Here is a 21,300-nt window from a genome sequence, read left to right as displayed (position 1 = left end):
TCCCCCATACATTCTGACCAGAGTAACAACATAATTAGGCTCGACTGGTGGTGTGATTTTCAATCCGTCTGTATCAATAATGCACATGTTGTATCGTGGCAGTCATGTTGACACCACCTCAGCCCTCTCCTCAGGTGGCTGTAGCTGTCGCGAGCGCATTGGCCGCTGGGAGGCACACAAGACGCACGAGAGCACAACGTGTCAGGGCACGCGCAGCTGACTGACAACTGTTGGAGGAGCAGTTGAACTCTCCTCCCAGCTGAGAGCACCGAGCCCGGCAGACGGAGCAGCTCGGAAAAGTTTCCCTCTTCCACTCTGGGGGTTATTAAAATGTTTAACCGTCTCTCTGCCGGCAGAGAAACTTTCTGAGGGCCCCTCGAGCGACTTTTAAGACATGGCAGCGTCTGAACTTTACGCCAAGGTAGGCTTACCGAATAAAGGTAGACTGTGACGGTTGTCCAACTCATTCAACGTATTCCTCTAGCTAAAGTTATGCTAGTTTATTTAGCGTTAAATATATCAGTCAGAAATTGTCGTTTACATGTGTCAGTCACTTAGAAGTGTTTACAGAACAATTATGGGTTTGATTAAATCTTATTTTATTGCTTTTTAATGTGTCAGCCACTTAAAATGTTCCGTATCCATCCACATTATACGCATGACTGCTGTCTGCTGACTTCAAGTTAGCTACCCTGCCATTTTCCCGTGGCACATGTCCCTGCTGTACTTTTACTGTACAAGACTGTGCTACTGTAAGTGCAGTGGTTGAGTGGCTCTGACCCGGTTTCCCCCCCCGTGTCCATCAGTATGCCCGTGTATGGCTGCCAGATGCAACAGACGTGTGGAAGTCAGCAGAGCTTATCAAAGACTACACTCCTGGCGACCTGAAGCTGACTCTGCAGCTGGATGATGGCACGGTGAGACAGGCAAATGCCGCACACACACACACACACACACACACGCACACACACACACACACACACACATACACACAGAGAGAGGGAGATAGATGCACTGAGGTGGAAATGGGTGTGTGATGTTCTGTCAGAGAGCCATGCACATATTTCTCTGCAAGAACACTGGCAATGGAGCCTCATAAATCTCTGTGTGCTGTGGGATTATTTGAGGCAGCTGTGGTGTTTGGTAAATGCACATAGATTCCCAGACAAGACAAACACCTTGAGCCTTTGTATTCAACTCTGCGACAATGTTGAATATAAGAAGCCAGTGTAATGCTTCGGGTGTTTAATAGGTGGAATAATAGATGAAAACTTATAAACAGTAAGTTTTACTCTCAGCGCTGTTGGTACCTGCAGCTGTGATGTCGAGTTTGGGCATGCACACCAGGTATGGAAATAAGGCCAAAGCATTATCATGAGTGAACATGAACAAGCCAAGCACAGTGGTTGCTAGTTAGCTTTCACACAAAGTACTGATGCTACTTATTTTACTTTTTTTGTCTTATTTCCACTGTTTGTCCTGACACATTTTGCAGTGTTTTTTTTTAATTAAAAGCAACTTACTATCTTTAGTCTCATAGCTAACTTCTTGTGTCTTTCTAGGAGGTGGAACACAAGATAGACCCCAGAACCAACAACCTTCCACCGCTAAGAAACCCTAACATCCTGGTGGGGGAAAATGACCTCACATCTCTCAGCTACCTCCACGAGCCTGCAGTGCTACACAACCTTAAAGTGCGCTTTATCGACTCCAAGTTGATTTACACATACTGTGGTAATGAGCTTCATCCCCTTTGACTCACACTATCACTGTCACTGCAGACTTTGGAGCCCTGCTCACTGTACGCTCTGATATAATCTACAGTACATCATGCTGATTATTGTGGTGCGGGCTCCTCTTAAAGGAACACACACTGTGACTCCATGACTCCAGTTAGGGTTCACTGTTCATTAATCTAAATCCATGTCAGATAACTTATGTTTATGCTATTTTAATAGAGTTAAATTGAGAATTTTCCCCTTGTGGTATTTAGGAATTGTCCTGGTTGCCATCAACCCTTATGAGAGCCTGCCCATCTATGAAGCTGACATCATCAATGCCTACAGTGGGCAGAACATGGGAGACATGGACCCCCATATATTTGCAGTGGCAGAGGAAGCATACAAACAAATGGCCAGGTGTGGTAACTTCACAATACATTTAATTTTGCATTTCAGAGCCAATCAAATGTTACTTTCCTTTTACGCTTGTACTGTTTATTTATTTAAGCTGATATTTGGGTTGTATGTCATCCAGGACTGGGTATTGGCACTAGATACATTCAAGGTATCGCCCAAAATAATAGTGCCAATTAGAATTGGAAGTTTTCCAGTCAAATGATACCTGCATTCAACCCTTTTTGGTCCCAGATCTAGAAATAAATGACTGTTTATATGGTTTTGCTTGTAACTAATCACCCCATTCCTCATTTTAATGTTGTGTATGATTGGCCCACTACTGCAGAAGTTGAGCGCCATGTATTTGTCAGAGTTGTTTGATATATATTCAATAATATTTTAATAATTTGAACATTTTCAAAATGTATATTTGTAGAAATCATCTGGATAGAGAGGAGTGGTGTAGGTATTTTACACAACTGAACACTTCTATTCACATGACAGGTATTGAATGAAGTAAAAAAAAAAAAAAGTATTATAAAATTATACTCAGCTTCATGTCATCACATATTTTCACACAGAGATGAAAGAAACCAGTCCATTATAGTGAGTGGAGAGTCGGGAGCTGGCAAAACTGTCTCTGCTAAGTACGCTATGCGTTACTTTGCCACCGTCAGCTGCTCCTCTGGTGAGGCCAACGTCGAGGAGAGAGTCCTCGCCTCCAACCCCATCATGGAGGTAACATTTAACACTGCAGGAAAATAAGATGAAGCATAAAATGACAAAGGTTACTGAGAGCCTTTTGTGTGTTTCTTCCAGGCTCTTGGGAACGCCAAGACAACACGGAATGACAACAGCAGTCGCTTTGGGAAGTACATTGAGATTGGGTTCGATAAGAGGCATTGTATTATTGGAGCTAACATGAGGACCTACTTACTGGAAAAGTCTAGAGTTGTGTTTCAGGTAAATTTCACTGCTATGATTTGAACTGACATGTCTGTGTGTGACTCAGTGTCAGAATGTGGTCAGCTTTCCTTATCTTTCTATAATCTATGTTTCTGCTCGCAGTTAATGGATTTGAAACACTCAAGTGCATGTAAAATGTAACATGTGTATATCTTAGCAACGTATTAACAAACAACATAACACATAGTTTAGCCTGCCCGGCCTTGACTCAGGAAAATGACAACATATTGGATTTTTTAAGCAACTGTGAACTATTGTCAAGAGAAAATTTTATACTGTCAGTTTAAGCTATGTGCTTGCAGAGAGCTGTCAGTTTCACTGAATATGTTTGCAGTAATTGTGTAATTTACTTTGTTTACATTGTGTGTCTCTTTGCACTACTTTTAGGCCCCTGAAGAAAGGAATTACCATATATTCTACCAGCTGTGTGCCTCTTCACATTTACCAGAGTTCAAAGCCTTCAAGTTAGGTATGACAGTAACCAACATAGGCAGTCTTTTTAGCAGGATTTTAAAACAAAAAACAAACAGATCTATATAGTCTATCTAGAACAATAGTTTATATGACTGATTAATGTTTGAAGGTTGCGCAGATGACTTCCACTGTACTAACCAGGGTCAGAGCCCAGTCATAGATGGTGTGGATGATGCCAAAGACATGTGCAATACCAGGAAGGCCTTCTCACTGTTAGGTGAATACGTTTTGTATTTTCAGCATGTTGAATGGACAGCACTTTACATATATATTTTCTGTCTCTGGTTGACATGATTGATCATTATTTCTAATTTTATTGTTCTGTTTTCATTGTAGGAATCAGTGAAAGTGATCAAATGGCAATTTACCAAATTCTGGCAGCTATTCTCCATCTTAGCAACGTGGAGGTGAAAGAGCAGTCAGCAGACAAAAGCAGTATCTCGGTAAACACTGAAACACAGATCTGTACCTGTTCAGTCATTATCATGAAAGGACTTAAATGACTGTTTGTGAATCAGTTAGTCATGCTGTGTCACCTTTAATTTGTGAAGAAAACTTTGTTTTTCTTGCGTGCCTTCACAGAAAACGGCAAAGATATTGATTTATGATTAATTAATTGGGGACCATGTTTAACAACAGCAGAACAATGTCAAAACATCTGTTTGCAAACTCTCACACAATTCCTGCAGTATAATCCAGTTGTCATTTATCCAGCTTTATGCTCAGTACTCTCAAATACATGCATTTTCTATGGCTTTGATGAGAGCATAGATAAGTTTCAAATTCAGTTCAGTTTTAAATACTAAGGGTTTTTAGTGAAAAAGCACGTGTTTTGGAAATACTGAGCATGTGACTGTAATTGGATAAATGAGACTTGGATTATACTACACGAGTTGTGTGAATCAATAAATCAATATGTTTGCCATTTTCCTTGAAGGCATGCGAGAAAAACAAACTTCTTTTTACAAATTTAAGGTAACACAGCATGACTTATTAATTAATATACAAATGGTCATTTTGTTGGTGAAGAACTCCTTTGATGTGTTTCCAGCCAGACAATGCCCACCTGATGGTGTTCTGTGAGCTGATGGGGGTGCCCTGTGAAGAAATGGCCCACTGGTTATGTCACAGGAAACTCCAAACGACCACAGAGACCTTCGTCAAGTCAGTCTCCAAAATGAATGCTATCAATGGCCGAGATGCTCTCGCCAAACACATCTACGCCAGACTCTTCAGCTGGATTGTGGGCAGTATTAACATCGCCTTAAAGTCCACAGCAAAACAACATTCCTTCATTGGTGTGCTTGATATTTATGGGTATGTTTTCATCTTCAGGTATGTGATGTTTTTTGTTCATTTCTGTACCGTGGATGATCAGTCATATTTTACTTCAAACATGTATTTTTCCTCAGGTTTGAAACATTTGAGATCAACAGCTTTGAACAGTTTTGCATCAATTACGCCAACGAGAAGCTTCAACAACAGTTCAACCTGGTATGTGTCTTTCTTGCTCAGTGTGTTTATTTTGTAGTTAAAATGTACATGTAAGTCATTTTCAGCTGTCACCCCCCCAGCATGTCTTCAAACTGGAGCAAGAGGAGTACATGAAAGAGGAGATCCCCTGGACATTGATTGACTTTGACGACAACCAGCCTTGTATTGATCTCATTGAGGCCAAGCTGGGTGTTCTGGACCTTCTGGATGAGGAGTGCAAAGTAAAAGGCAGTTTTACTTTTTTCTTTTCAGTTACTTTCCACTGGAGGAATCACCACAATGCTATGTTTGGAGGTTATGAGTAATTCCATGAATAACTGATGTGTCAGCTCTTCCTGTTTCCATAGATGCCCAAAGGCTCTGACGACACATGGGCCCAGAAACTGTACAACACCCTCCTGAAGCAGAACGCTCACTTTGATAAACCCAGGTTATCAAATAGAGCTTTCATCATCCTCCACTTTGCAGACAAGGTAAAACATGACTGTATGTCTCATGCTGCATCTCAGTGGTCAGCAGATGTGTGACTCATGTCTTCTAACGAAGAGCACCACAAGCGTTGAGTGTGAAATTGTCCTCACTTTGGCTGCAAAGTCAAAATTATATGCTTTCACCACAGATGTTTGATAGGTTTTTTTTACTAGCTCAGTACTAATTCAGTCCTCCTCAGACTCTGAATGATGAATGTGACCTTTACTTTTCCAGTCAAAGAACACTGTGTGACCTGGTCCTTTGTGCCTAGGTGGAGTACCAGTGTGAGGGTTTCCTGGAGAAAAACAAGGACACAGTCAATGAGGAGCAGATAAATGTGTTGAAAAAGAGCAAGGTGACATGCTTTATAAATGGTTCATAATATTTGTACTTTTTAATTAGTCAGTTTAAGGAGGTAACAGCAGTTCAGTGTCAACGCCTCCTCAACTAGGAGCATATTATTTTAAGTATATTTGTGTGTTGCAAGTCCCTGGGCACACACCCTAGAATTGTTCAACCACAACCATTGGAGGAAATACACCCACTTTTGAATGTCAGATTGAAAACATTGCCATCTGCTGTTCAGTGATAACTTTGCATTTCGTCCCTTCGATATCTGAAAAATGATCTTTTTAGGTCGACTGGCTGGTGAAGCTGTTTGAGGATGATGAGAAGGCAACAAGTTCTACAAACAAGCGTAGTAGTGTCACTGGAAGAGCCGGTCCGACTCAGAGGGATAATAAGAAGACTGTGGGATTTCAGGTGAGAGCACAAAGAGCAGGCAACATGACATTGGTGGTGAGGGGAAATGCATGATTAAAAACTTCTCATCACTGAAAATTATATTTAATAATGTAATTGTTTTCTCAGCTGGTTAGATTTAATTGCCTTTAAGGTAGTACATGATTAGTTGACTAGTCGATTAAATGTTGCCACACTCACTAGTTGGTACCAGAAATATTAGTCGATGAAGCTTTTTATTAAAATTTTATGTGATTGCACTCACCCAATGAAAATGCTACTGTAAAAATCACATGTCCTAAAGAGTTATTTTTCTAAAGAATATTGTTTTCAATAAGTGTTATTTGTCAACTTTTAAAATGCAGTAAACTAAAATACAGTGTTCATGAAAGTGACACATATTTCAGCAGCATTTAAAATACAATTTGGACATTAAAAAATGTGATTAACAATTTCAAATGGCCCTAATAATATATGCTCAATTTTGACTGTTTTCTGAGTGTTTTCTTACTTTAAGACTAGTTGACTAGTCTAAGTTTTCCAGTTCTGTTTAAACGTCAGGAATATAAGTTGTTAGAAACATCCCCACTAAGGAAATAACTACTAAAAATGTATGACTGGATCACCCCTAAATGATTGTCATACAAAAATGTGATAACCATGTTTAAACTAAAGTTCAAGCATTTTTTTGCCTTTCGTGTATTTCCATATTTACTTATCAAGAATTTATTGTTGTCTTTTATTCAGTTTCGACAGTCTCTGCATTTGCTGATGGACACACTAAACGCTACAACTCCTCACTACGTCCGCTGCATCAAGCCAAATGACCTTAAATCACCATTCACGTGAGAAAGATTTATCTCTTAGATTATCTGCAACTAGGACAGATGAAATAGTGGTACACTCATTTTTGTAGCGGGTGTTTTTATGAATGTTTTTATCTTTATTTCAGATTGGATCCTGTGAGGGCAGTGCAGCAGCTTCGAGCATGTGGCATCTTGGAAACAATCCGGATCTCTGCAGCAGGCTTCCCATCTAGGTAGCATATCAACAACAGCACCTGGTACAGAGCACAGGGCCATGGAAGGTTTGTATGTTTAGAAGATGCAGACCTATGAAATTAACATATCCAACTTGTCTTATTTACATGAATATTGCAGATGGACCTATCAGGAATTCTTCTGTCGTTATCGGGTCCTTATGAAGCAGAAGGATGTGCTCTCTGACAGAAAGCAAACCTGCAAAAATCTTCTGGAAAAACTTGTAAAGGTATGTCTGAACTGTATGAAAGCATCCTCATAATGTCAGTAACAAAATAGATTAACATTCACAGACCCACTAAAATATTACGTATTACATTTGCTAATGTATATTCAATGTGGCTCCTAGGATGAGGATAAGTATCAGTTTGGCAAAAGCAAGATCTTCTTCAGGGCTGGTCAGGTGGCTTACCTGGAGAAGCTGCGTTCAGACAAGCTGCGTATGGCTTGTGTCCGCATCCAGAAGACCATCCGCTGCTGGCTGGCTCGCAAGAAGTACCTGAGGATGAGGGAATCTGCCATCACCATACAGAGACACGTACGGGGTCACCAGGCACGCTGGTGAGTGGAGACATTAAAACAACAGCAGAATAAGAAGTTGACAGATAAAACAACTTGGAGCTGATCCAGCAAATTTCTTCCATGTTTGTTTTTCTCCTGTCAGCTATGTCAAGTTTCTGCGAAGAACCAGAGCAGCTGTTCTCATTCAGAAGAACGTGCGTATGTGGGCAGCCAGGAGACACTACCAGCAGCAGCGCTCTGCAGCTATCACTATTCAGTGCTGCTTGAGGGCTTATATGGCTAGAAAGCAGTATCATAAGGTAATGCCTTTGGATAAGTTATAACTCCACACTTTTAAGGTTTCCTGTGCTTGAAGGTTTTGTAGTCAAAATTAAATTTTTATAATATAATTCCAGCAGGCAATCAGCGTTAGCCTTGATTTCGCTTGCCTGTTGAGTATTTTTGAGTTTGTTTAAGGTCAACCAATAGAGGAACCTGATAGTTGAATATTACAATGACCAAACTGGATTTAATGGGTGCCACAAAGAAAACAGGAATTAGTGCCTCATGAATATAATATGGAGAACTTTCCAGCTCAAAGGAAGCACAGATGTGCCAGGTTCCGTAACATTGTTGAGGCAGCAAAGGCTTGTAGCGGCAGCACACAGAGTACACCAGATTGTTTTGCACTTCCTAAACCTTGATCGCTGTGTAGCAGTCTTAATCATTAAGTCATATGAATAGAGGCTGACAATATTCATACTGACCTTGTTGACCTTGTTAACACTTTTAACATAAATGGTATTTTAGCTGATGTCATTCACATACAGTGCAACAGGAAGTAAACTGGGACACATGTTAAATGTTTTTGTTTAACACTGTGAATGGACTGGCAACAGGTATGTGAGACTGAAACACACGATGGTAATGCAATTTACTTGATAAAAATGTGTTAGCACTTTTTACGTAGGCTTAATCTTACCATCAAGTTTAAGAGAGAATCCAAAATGTTTTACACCCGGATGGTGGATTTTCACCTCACCTCTTGCATTCACTTGTTGCAAGTGTTGTCATTATCATTCCACTCATAAACCTGACTTAACTTTAACCTAAATATTTGTCTTTTTTCACAGTTGATGTTTGAGCAGAAAGCTATTGTCATCCAGAAATGGGTGAGAGGCTTGCTGGCTAGACAGCATTACAGACGCACCATGGCAGCCATCGTCCTGCTGCAGAGCTGTGTACGTCGCATGAAGGCCAAGAGGGAATTAAAGAAGCTGAAAGTGGAGGCCCGCTCTGTGGAGCACTTCAAGAAGCTCAACATCGGCATGGAGAACAAGATTCTGCAGTTGCAGCACAAGATAAATGAGCAGGTGAGTATGAGCATCTAGTTTTGGCAGAGTTAAGTAGTTGTTTGCTCTGGAATCCGAAAAAATGAAACTTCCTGGAAAAATATTGGGTCAATGGGAGTTGTTGTATCACATGCATCGCATGCGTGTGCCCCCCCCCCCCTGCAGCATAAAGAAAACAGAGAGCTCAGTGAGAGGCTGAATCTTGTGGAGAAGACTCAGACTACTGAGAGAGAGAAACAGAACAGAGAGATCGAAAATCTACGGAAATCAGAGCAGGAGACCAGAGCCAAGGCAGCGACGCTTCCCTCGCTGCTGGAGCAGCTCTCTTTCCTTCAGCAGGAGCTGGACAACACCCGCAGAGAGAAAGAAGACCTGGAAGAGCAGACAAGAGTCTACAAGGAGCAGACAAAACAGGTAGGTCTATTTCATCTAGATTTATCCAACTTGACTGACGGGCAACCCTAGAGTTTTCCATATAGTGCTCTTTCTCTCCCTTTTTTTTTAATAATTATCTGGAATGGCAGTAGGCGACGTTAATGACATAAAATTGGTGGAGATACATTTGCACCTTTTAATGACATTGGTTGAAATCATATTGGAGCCAACACTGTTTTTTGCACACAAGGTCATACAGCAGCATTTTGTTTATTTTCCTCAGTGTTCAAGTCACCAATTAACTTATCTTTCATCCTCAAATTGAGTTTTCCTGAATTAGTGGGCTGTTTAGTTTTGTCTTATCTGAGTATGTTTATGTGGGCCAGCCCCTCCCCCTAGATGTGTGATCCCATGATCTTCTGCTTCTTTAAGCTGCCTGCTCATTTGTTTTATAATTTTTAAGATTGATTGTCCAAAATCTTCTGGACAGAATGGAAACATCTGAATTACAAAAGGACAGAATGAAATGTACAATATGAACTTGTCATTTTGACCCTTTGGGCATTTAATTAACCTATTTTGCTCCAGTTTTGTCAGTTCCTAGAACCTCAGAAGATATAATGAATAAGAAAAAGACTAAGATTACATGATTTTGCCTCCTTTCTTTATCAGGTGGTAGAAGAACTTAATATGAAGAACAGCTTGCTGAACAGCGAGAAAGATGAACTGAACAAACTAATCCTGGAACAAGCTGATCACTTAACAGGTACTGAGCTGTTCACTTATAATATCCACAGTCTTTAAAGGTCCAGTTTGTAGGATTTAGGGGAATATAGTGGCAGAAAAGAATATAATATAATAAGTATGTTTTCTTGAGTGTATAATCACCTGAAAATAAGAATTGTGTTCTCATTACCTTTGAATGAGCCACTGATTTCTACATACAGAGAAGAGCCTCTTTCACAGAGTTCACCATGTTGCCCTACAGTAGCCCAGAGTGGACAAACCAAACACTGGCTGTAGATAGGGCCATTCCTGTTTTTGCATCGGCCACCCTAGCTCTTCTTTACGCTTGGCACACAGGAGAAGTTCCAATTAGTTGCAGTCTGCAGCCTCACAACGAGATGCCACTAAATCCTACACACTAGACCTTTAAGTAATGGCTGCATGTAGAAAGAATGATAAAACAAAACTGTTTTGTCTCAGATATTAAAACCATCGAGAATGCAAAACAGCTGGAAAAGGAATTAACTGAAGAGCGCTCTCGCTACCAAAGCCTGCTGAGTGAGCACCTGCATCTGGAGGAGCGGCACAGAGACCTGAAGGAGGAGATGAATGTCAGCATTGTGAGGAACATTTAATTTAGCTTCATGGTGTTCACATTCATTGCAACAGTAGTTGTCATTTGATACATCTTGAGCATTGGCTTTTAACAACATGGGGATTTCAAGATTGTGCCACAAACCAGAATCAGTTCAGTAGTTCTGTAGAGTACAGAGACACAGAAACCAGTTGCCTGTACAAACATGTAACAACGGGGCGTCTGTGAACAAATTATTTGTGACATTAGAAAAATGCTTATCATGATGAAACAGGTTTATGTCTGGCTACTTATTTCCTCTATAACATGTTTTTTTTCTCACCCCTAACCAGAGTTCAAGCAAATCTGGTCACAAGAGGACGGACTCCAACTACAGCAGCAACTCATCTGAGTTCAGTCAGAGCTTAGGCTCTAGTGAGGGAGACAACAGCTCCATACAAACAGAGGTAATGTTGGAAACTACACAATATACTGGTTAGGGTTGGGTACCATTCACATTTTTTTTTAAAGATATTTTTTTGGGCATTTTTAGCCTTTAATGGATAGGACAGACAAGTGTGAAAGGGGGAGAGAGAGAGGGGGAGTGACATGCAGCAAAGGGCCACAGGCTGGAGTCGAACCCGGGCCGCTGCGGCAACAGTCTTGTACATGGGGCGCCTGCTCTACCACTAAGCCACTGACGCCCCAGGGTACCATTCACATTTAAACCAGCACTTGGTACCCAACAGTAGCTTTTTTCAGCTCTTAAGTGTCTCTGTAATAAAAAATAATGTTTCCAGTTGTAAAAAATAAGTTCAGACTCCTTGATGTCAACATTATTTATTTAGAACATTTTAAACATCACACAAAAGAAAAACCCTCCCTACCTCCCTCTCCCCTGCCAAACCTGTCCCCACAACCTACAGCCTGTCACAGTCTGTCACCAGGGCATAGCATGAGAATGCAAAGTGGTGTTGGGGAAAGACAAACACGCAAGCACGCACACATGCACACACACACACACACACACATGGACACCAACCCAAACTGTCCATAAAGGACCAAGTGAAACTGATGTTTTAATACAATATTAATGTTGTTAAATTTATATGTTACACTGAGCTAACACACTCAAACAAAAGGCAGTTTGTGTTAACATCTTAAATTTGGAGCAGGCCTGAAACTGAAACTAAAGTTGGGCTCAATACAAATATAGTGTTGAGTGTTGTCTGTGTCGAGTTTTGAAAGGTGTAACCACATTTGCGACCACTTTCAGCTTGCTACTGCCCTGACTCATTTTGAATTGAACAAGCTGTGGGGGTGATATAGTCTTCTCTCTCTTACTCACCTAGACGAGCTCTCAGTTAGTGAAATTTGAGATCGATTGATTTATTGTGAATCTGCACTCTGTAGTACTGATGTAAATTGGTTAGTACCCTTTAAAGTACCGAGTTCGGTACCCAACCCTACTCATGGTGCAGTACCAAAACAGCCTGAAAGTAGTACTTATACAGAAGTAGCCCAAAATGCGTCTTTTTGAGAATGAAATACTTGCTCCTCCTTAATTGTTAAAGGTGGCTGTAAAACATTTGTATTTTCTATATTGACGAAGAATAGCAGCTGTGTGGTGTAAATGGTCAGTTACAAGGAATTCTTGTTTTCATGGTAAAACTTGGTGTCATCTACAATGCTGGTGATAATACAACCACTGTGAAGAGTCGTTTTTGGTTACAAAACACTGGACACTCATTCCTCGGAACAGCTATGGGAAGATTTTCTTCTGGCCTTGTCTGTGTAATAATCCTATTAGTGCAGCATTCTAGTTAGTTTGTGAAGAGATTTATCAGCCGATGCCTGCTCTGTTGTGTTAGGACGAGACCCAGGCGACGGTGGACCTGCCAGTCCTCCTGAAGCTCCAGAGGAGAGTGAAGGAACTGGAGCAGGACAAACATTCACTGCTGCAGCAGCTGGATAAGAAAGAAGAAGCCCAACAAGAAAAGGCAAAAGTATGGACTGAAACACCAATATTGGTCTTTAACATTACTAAACAGACAAAAGAGTTTTGTATCAATAAGCTATTAATTATGTTGTGGTTGATATTTGTAGTTAAATGGTTGGTATTAACTTAATGTTTATACTTTTGTTAAAAGGAGGTGGAGAAGCAGAGAACAGCTGGCAGAGCAGAACTGGACTTGGAAACACTCAAGGTATTTATTTATTTATTTACTTTTATTATCCCATTGAGATTGAAAATCTCCTTTACAAGAGAGACCTGGCCAAGGTAGCAGCTAATCTATATACATTCAAATGCAACAAATACAACATATGATACAAAAATCCACAATAAAACAACTATTCAAACACAGTGGCCTCTCAAGAAAAACAAGCACATGTCTTTCAGCACATTCTTTATGACTGACTTCATCAGTGGATAAAAGTGTTTCTAATTTTAGATCTTTTTGAAGATTGTTTCATGCCCATGGTGCACAGTAGGAAAATGCACTTTTCCCCAGATCTATTAAAACCCAGGGTACATTATAAAGCACCCACTTGGAGGAGTATAACTGGTAACTACCAGAGCTGACACACAGAAGGGTGCAGAGGTAGGCTGGAAGTTTGCCCAGTATGATTTAGTAGATAAAAACATACCAGTGCTGTTGTCTGTGAGTGGTCAGTAATGTCCAACCCACCAAATCATAAAGAATGCAGTGATGAGTAAGGGACTTTGCATTTGTAATAAAACGTAGAGATGCATGGTATACTGAATCAATGCTACGTAAAATGGAGGAGGTTGCATGCAAATACAATATGTCACCGTAATCAGTCACATTTTTTTCTTAGCACTGAATGTAAAACAAGCTTTATTTCCAAAATAAAAGCCAAAATCTTCACTTTAAGCTTCATAACTAGAGTAGCAATTGTACATTAAATGAAAGCTTGTCATCTATCTATATACCCAAGTACTTGTATGTGGGCACCGTTTCAGTGGATATGCCATCAGAAGTGAACATGCTAAAATCATCAAGCTACTGTGAGGGAGCTTTTGAGGCCATGAACTTTGTTTTCTGAGCATTGTATGACTTTGTCAGGTACATTTGGGATCCAGGCAAGCTCTCATCCAACATCCAAAAAAGGAGATGTCCACAAAAAAATTGTCTTATTAATATACCTTAAAACAGTTTTTATTATAACTGATATTTGTATTGAAATACTGATGGCGAATAGAAACAAAAATTATTTGTTGATGTTTGATTTATTTGTGTTTCTCTAAATTTATTTAAGTGGAAACTGACAACTTTAGTGTTACTGTTAGCGCTGCTGTTGCAAAGACATCAGGGTTGCTTGCCTAGCAAATAATTAAACTAATGTCTGGGATTCAATTATAAATATTAACACACCCACCTGTAAGTATTTACACTCTGCAGTAAACAAAGATAGTATGGGTGAAACTAAGGCTCGTATTCCAGCTCGTTAATACAGCAGCTCCGATGACGTCACTTAGGTAAGACAAAGTAAACTACCATTAGTACAAAGCAAACAGACCTGTAATGTCATAGACAAGCAAACTTATTACACAGGTATGTGGACTTTCTAACATACTTTGATACTGTTTGGTAACTGGGGATAGCTACTGATAGCTACCACGATTTACAGTGGTTAATGTCGTTCCTTTGTGCCGTAAATCAACACTTAATTTTCCTGGTAGATCATGCGAAAGGCAGACAGAATGACATAGTGAAAGTGACACTTATAGTGAACCATTATTATTCAATATTCTATAGCCATTACAGAGTGCATCAGCAGTTACGTCAAATAATAAGTTAAAGCAAAAAACTTGTCTAATCCCACTTTAATGCAGCGGCAAGAACTGGAGTCTGAGAACAAGAAGCTGAAGCAGGATCTAAATGAACTGCGGAAGTCTCTGACTAATGAGAGTAGTGAACTGGCGCCCCCTGCCCCTGGCTCTCTGCCCTACAACATACTGCTGGATCAGCTCGATTCTTCCAATGAGGAGCTGGAGATGCGAAAAGAGGAAGTGCTGCTCCTTCGGTCGCATATGGTCCGCCAAGAGGCTCTGAAACATAAGGTGAGAAAGTGAATTATGTTCTTACATTTATTAAATTCTTTATTTTTTTGTCAGTATTTAGCATTTAGTGCATCTGACAACACCTGATATAATTTATCCCATATGAACCGACCTCTAGGACTCTGCGCTCGGCGAAGGTGTGAAGTTAGAGCTAAGTGAAATGCCTTCATTTCAAGACGTTGACAGGTAAGACAATGTGGCTCCCACTCCAGTTTAAATCCATCAGGTGGTACCGTTAGTGTTATATAAGGTTTGTGATGCTGTTCCTCAGGTCTGAAATCCACACACTGAATGAAGATGGAGAGCTGTGGCTGGCTTACGGAGGCTTGAAAGAGACCAACAGGTGATGACATAATATTCTGTACTTGGTTGGTGCATTCAAGCTTGTTAATGACACATGAAACTGAGTGCTATCCCTCCACCTTCAGGCTTCTGGAGTGCCAGATGAGGGAGCAGGAGCGTGTTCACAATGAGGAGAATAAGAAGCTGGCTGAGGAGGTGAAAAAGTTGAAGGCTGAAAAGGAGCAACAGCAGAAGCTGCTGGCCCAGAGCCTCCTCCTGCCTGAAGATGCCCGTATCGATGCGAGCCTAAAGCACGAGATCACACGGCTCACCAATGAGAACCTGGTGGGTCTGCTCACTGGTCACAATCTGGATCATTTAGCCTTTTATCAGTTATTATGTAATTATTTTCACAATGCAGAGCTCCTTCATGAAAAACAGTTAAAGCTCATTTATGCTCAGCATTAGATTCGTATACAGACTCTGACAGAGCCTTCTGTCTGTACTCTGCGTTCATGTCGTCTGTATTTGTGCACATTTTCAGAAGAGTCAGGAAAGTATTTTTATGATTTTAGACTTTTCAAGAGTTTCTACAGGTCAAAAAAGTTCTCTGCTTGTTGCTATTTACAGATGTTTTAATTGAACAGTTTTATGATTAACACTTCAAAACTGTATGAGAGTTTGGTTTGCCCTCACTCTAATCTATGTTTCCATCCTTTTAGGAACTCATGGAGCAGCAGGAGCAACAAGACAAAAACATGCGCAAGCTAAAAAAACAACTTAAACTTTACATGAAAAAAGTTGAAGATTTTGAAGGTAATCACCAGGCACTGACTATGTTCATATTAGGGGTGGGTGGGTCGATACCAAATTATTGATACTACAGATACTAAGTTTTTGTTTTGAAGATCGATTCTAGCGTCAATAGGATCAATACCAAAACAGGTCAGGTTCAAACTGGTCCTTATTAGCTGTGACTTTAGCAGACTGATTATTCACCTCATAAATCATGATACACTGCTCTCCTCTACATAAAAATACATAAGCCGCTAATAATAAAAAGTATCTGTATCAGTATTGGCATTTCTGGCCCTGTTGTACTTGATACCAGCTTGAAACCAAATTTTGTGGTATTGCCCACCCTTAGTTCACACAGTACATTTGTCTAGATGGTTTTAGCACAGCATCAATCCTGTCATTTCTTACATTGTGTCTCTGTTGTGTTTAGCAAACGCTCAGCAAAAGAGTAAAGCCCCTGTGATGACGACTCCAGGCAAAGCAGTGAATATCACCCGCAAGGAGAAAGAGTATCGGGGCATGTTGGAGTACAGGGAGGGTGACGAGAGCCGCCTGCTTAAGAGTCTGGTCGTAGGTATGTTAAACCTGTTTTGCTGGAGCAAATAATTTTCTGAAGTGTTTTTAGAACTGCATGCAAATGTTTTTCATACATAGACACATCATTTGGTAAATAGTAAATAAACTGCATTTATATAGAGCTTTTTTAGTCTTAGTTACCACTCATAGTCCTTTACAACAACGTTCACACATTCATGCACAGGTAGCCGAGGCTACCATGCAAAGTGCCACCTGCTCATCAGATATTTAGGGATAATAAAGATAAGGAAAAACTACCCCCCAAAAAAACCTTTAATAAGGTAAAAGAAAATGGTAGAAACTGAGAAGGTGTCCCTCCTCCAGCATGGACAGACGTACAATAGATGTCATGTGTACAGAACAGATTAACGTGATAAAATTACAGTAATCAATATCTTGTCCATGGATATTTAGAAATATAGACTGCAAGAGTCAGGGATCGAACCACTGCTCTCGATGACCTCATTAAGATACTGTAATCTTTTCAGATCTGAAGCCTCGTGGTGTCGCAGTCAGCTTCACCCCTGGGCTCCCAGCTTACATCATCTTCATGTGCGTGCGATATGCAGACAATGTGAATGATGATCAGAGACTCAGCACTCTGCTCAATTCCACCATCAGCAGCATCAAAGGCGTCATTAAGGTGCAGTATGTGACTATGATGTGTGTAAAGAAAGTGACTGATGCTTTTATTGTGAATTAATTTTGATACTGTTTTTATAGAGGAGAGGAGGTGATTTTGAAGTGGTGTCCTTCTGGCTGGCCAACACATGCCGGTTCATGCACTGTCTCAAGCAGTACAGTGGGGATGAGGTAAGCTTCAGAGGGCTTTGAGTTATGTTTATAGCTGCACATCCCTTAATTAACCCTGGATGTCTGTACAACCTCTGTATACTGTAGGGTTTCATTCAGTACAACACTCCTAAGCAGAACGAGCACTGCCTGGCCAACTTTGAACTGTCAGAGTACCACCAAGTTTTTGGTGATCTAGCCATTCAGATTTACCGCCAGCTCATCAAATGCGTAGAGGACACCCTGCAGCCCCTGATTGGTGAGGAGAACTAATGTCACTATACGTATTAACTAACATAGTGTTCATAACACTCACATAAAATGTATTTTTCCTATAGTGGCGAGCATGCTGGAGCAAGAGACGATCCAGGGTGTTTTGGGGTCCAAACCGACAGGCCTGAGAAAGAGAAGCACCAGTTTCCATGAGGCTGTTACAGTGGAAGTCCTGCTGCAGCGTCTTAGCCTCCTCCACACCACCATGAATCAGCACGGGATGGACATGGAGCTCATAAAACAGCTGGTCAAGCAGCAGTTTTACATCATCTGTGCGGTCACGCTCAACCACCTGCTGCTGCGGAAGGACATGTGCTCCTGGAGTAAAGGCCTGCAGATCAGGTAATGCACAGAACGATCACTGGTCAGTTGTTGTACTTAAAGCAATGAAATAGTAGGGGCAGACAAGTGTGGACTGAAGTGTGTCTGGACTGAGCCCTTGCTTACATCAGGCAACATCTCAGTGATCTGATTGTTAAAAAACTTGTACAATCATGCACTTTCATATTATTGTCACATTTAATATTTCACAGTGACAGAAAAAGACAATTGTTTAAAGGAACCTTGGATAATATTTTAAATGATTAGGCTGAATAAAAACAAAATGCTACACTTTTTTCTACCACTTTAATTAGCACCTATACAGAGGTTTCTTAAATATGGATTTCCATCATTCCCGATCGGAGCCAATGGGAGCTGGAGCGGATAAAGATCCATGACTACTGAAAAGTCATTTGTCTCGGGATTGAATGTTGACGGTAACCTTTCCCATTAAAGACAAAAGCCAGATGTTAGTGGTTTTTTTGTCCATTGGAAAGGGTCAGCTAGTCAATTTTTGTCCCAGACATATGAGCACACACTGTGATAGGACAACCTGGTTTTGGACAGTGAATAACATTTTGCACATTCATATTTTAATAACTGCAGTAAATAATTTTCTCTGTCATACAGGCAGCACTTTGTTCATGAACATTAACCTTCCTCTGGTGTCACAGAACAGATGTCAGATTGGACCTTGCTTGACAGTACCTCGGTTCCGTCTCAATTGTTTGTCCAATGCCTCTGGCTTCAGGTACAATGTTTGGCAGTTGGAGGAGTGGCTGGCGGAGAGGGGGCTGACAGACTGCGGTGCCAAGGAGACTCTGGAGCCTCTCATACAAGCTGCACAGCTCCTGCAGATCAAGAAGAAGACTCAGGCAGACGCCCTCGCTATCTGCAACATGTGCTCTGCACTCACCACAGTACAGGTCCGTCATCAGTAAATTCTCAGCTTTTTTAATCTCTGTACATGATGATGATGTGCTGCTAGTGTTTGATAGTTGTGTCTTTTCTTTTTGCAGATTGTGAAAGTGTTGACTCTGTACACTCCGGTGGTTGAGTTTGAAGAGCGAGTGTCCACCACATTCATCACAATGATTAAAGTGAGTAGAGGTTTTGTAGGTGTGGACAAGATTGCAGGGTTCTTTGACACTTACGGGCAAATTCACAAAAGGATCGCATGGCTTTTGCAGCTGCTAAACCTGCACATATAAGACAAAAAGAAACTGTGTAATGCTCAAAGCACCCACAAAGGGTGAAATGCACCCCTAACTGTGCTGCTGGGCAAATAGCATCCTGGTGCTCCTGCGCTAATTACACATTTAAACTGGGTAATATAAATACATGTGGTGCAAACTGTTATCATTCAGTTACTTTACTAGGTTTTTAGAACAACCAAGTAACAAGAAACATGGAGCATATACACTCTATAGTTTCATTACACATGTACGAAAATGTCTCAAAAATCTTGTCCCAAAACTGTCCCATCCTTTGGCATGCCCGAAATGAGTGGAAAAGAGATTCTGGATACATTTGGTGCAAACTGGCCCAGTTCCATGCATCTTCAGAGAGTTGGTGATAGTTGCTGACAGACAGTGATATTAAATCCCAAACACATTTTCTCTCTGTCACGATCAGATGCCTTGCCTCTGCCCCCTCTCAGTCAGGACTCGTAGCTCACAATCTGAACATTTTCAGTTTTCTTCTTCTCTCTGCCACTGCTCTGCCCTCTGTGTTCTTGGCACAAAGGGACCATTTATACTTTGCCACATAGATAATTACAATCAGATGCAAAATAAGGGCAAATTGAACTCAGCTGCAAAACTCTGTGGGCATGTTTGTGCTGTTCTATTTCTAATATCTTTTGTGGATCAGACCTCGAGACAAACAGCAACTGATGCACAATTCATGGTCCTGTCAGTCACTGCAATCCATCCATTGTAGATTTGCTCTTTAGTCTTGTGTTCACTAAGGCTGTTTATCATGTTTTTCTACTCAATCTGTTTTTTTTTCACATTTCAGGACCTTTTGAAAGACAGAGTCGATTCCTCCACTCTGATGATGGATGCCAAGAAGATCTTTTCTGTCACCATCCCCTTCACACCTTCCTCTGTGGCTCTGGAGGCCATCCAGATCCCTGCTAGCCTCAATCTGGGCTTCCTCGCCCGCATCTAGACCAGACACTTCTTGCACTTAAATCTGTTTACCAGAGTAAAAACACCCAAGACTGTTTTTCACCGAAGCTTCTACCAGTGTTGTATGTTTTCACTCTCACTGTTTACTGCAGGACTGCAGCAGAGTAAGGATAAATTGTTTACATACATCTATGTATTAACCTCTCAGCACTGCACAGCCAAAGACTCATAACTGTATGAATGGTGCATCTGCAAAGAAAGCATTTCAAAGGTCATCTCACGCCACACTACATGTATCGCTGATACAGGTGTTGGTTTTATTTTGTAAAGTAATAGGTTCAATTTCCCGAAACTCAAGTAAGGAAATGTGACTTGTCACATCATGAAACACTGCTGAAATATTTATTTGATTATGGTAACATTTCAGTCTGTCTGACGCACCTGTCTCACATTCAGGTGTTTGGGGATTTGTTTCAAAAGACTTTTCACATGTTAACATGCAGATGTGTCTAATTGTTGGGATAGATAAATGTATCTAACAATGAGTCTCCACAGACAGATCTTTTAAACAAAGGCTAACTATGAGCTATGTTAAAATATTATGTGCATTTGTTGAAAACGTGTCAAGATAAAATTCTGTTTTATTTCTGTAACCGTTAATATATCAGGTGATGGTATTTATGTCAGTACAAGGTGAAGGAACAGGATATGACTCAAGTGTATATTTAACCAGTCTTCATGTTGTTGGTCATATTAAAGGCTGGCTTTTCAGTACGATGGTTTAAGTGCTTAAAATGCTACACAAAGAGTTTCACTTCCTTAACATGTGTTACTCATCTGGTACCTCAAGCTCTGACTTTTTCATAGTGCATTTATCACAGAGTCCCAAAGAAAATGTAAAATATTTTAATTAAGTTTTAGTTTTATTCTCTTAGTTGACACGGACACACTCACTGCTTGAGTCATAGTTATGCAACAAGATGGACTTGTATTAACAGAAAAAATGTGCGCTCTAATCCTAGTCTGTTTGAGAGAAGAGCTGTGAGACTAAATGTAAAGACTTACAAACTCCTCTTTTTGAAAGTCCTCAACATCGAAAACTTTGGGGATCTAGGATTAGGAAATGTAGGTTACATGTACTGGACTGATGTAACTGACATTTTGCCGTCCAAACTAAGTGATATCTAGACCTCAGCATGCGCTAAGCT

General features: G+C 40.6%; 1 protein-coding gene across 2 annotated transcripts; it reads left to right on the top strand.

The window, feature by feature from the left end:
• Positions 1–268: 268 nt before the first annotated feature.
• On the top strand, positions 269–20,866 carry LOC126408635 (unconventional myosin-Va-like). Of its 2 annotated transcripts, none has more exons than XM_050074311.1 (40): positions 269–421; positions 807–917; positions 1,563–1,734; positions 1,994–2,138; positions 2,699–2,855; positions 2,937–3,080; positions 3,471–3,552; positions 3,667–3,774; positions 3,894–4,000; positions 4,609–4,874; positions 4,970–5,051; positions 5,132–5,272; positions 5,399–5,524; positions 5,794–5,877; positions 6,159–6,284; positions 7,011–7,108; positions 7,216–7,302; positions 7,424–7,532; positions 7,653–7,864; positions 7,968–8,124; positions 8,938–9,177; positions 9,322–9,570; positions 10,204–10,297; positions 10,738–10,868; positions 11,185–11,298; positions 12,703–12,837; positions 12,982–13,038; positions 14,691–14,918; positions 15,037–15,104; positions 15,190–15,261; positions 15,347–15,545; positions 15,923–16,016; positions 16,429–16,572; positions 17,063–17,217; positions 17,298–17,387; positions 17,475–17,625; positions 17,705–17,981; positions 18,712–18,886; positions 18,980–19,060; positions 19,980–20,866. In XM_050074311.1, the coding sequence occupies exons 1-40, from the start codon at positions 395–397 to the stop codon at positions 20,130–20,132; spliced, it is 5,448 nt and encodes a 1,815-aa protein (XP_049930268.1). In that variant the 5' UTR covers positions 269–394; the 3' UTR covers positions 20,133–20,866. The 2 variants fall into 2 exon arrangements, with proteins under 2 accessions (XP_049930268.1, XP_049930267.1); XM_050074310.1 differs by having other exon boundaries at positions 10,738–10,877.
• The last annotated feature ends 434 nt before the right edge of the window (positions 20,867–21,300 follow it).

The sequence above is a fragment of the Epinephelus moara genome, chromosome 20, assembly GCF_006386435.1.
Source record: "Epinephelus moara isolate mb chromosome 20, YSFRI_EMoa_1.0, whole genome shotgun sequence".
Taxonomy (NCBI): Eukaryota; Metazoa; Chordata; class Actinopteri; order Perciformes; family Serranidae; genus Epinephelus; species Epinephelus moara.
This window is presented reverse-complemented; position numbering and strand designations above follow the sequence as displayed.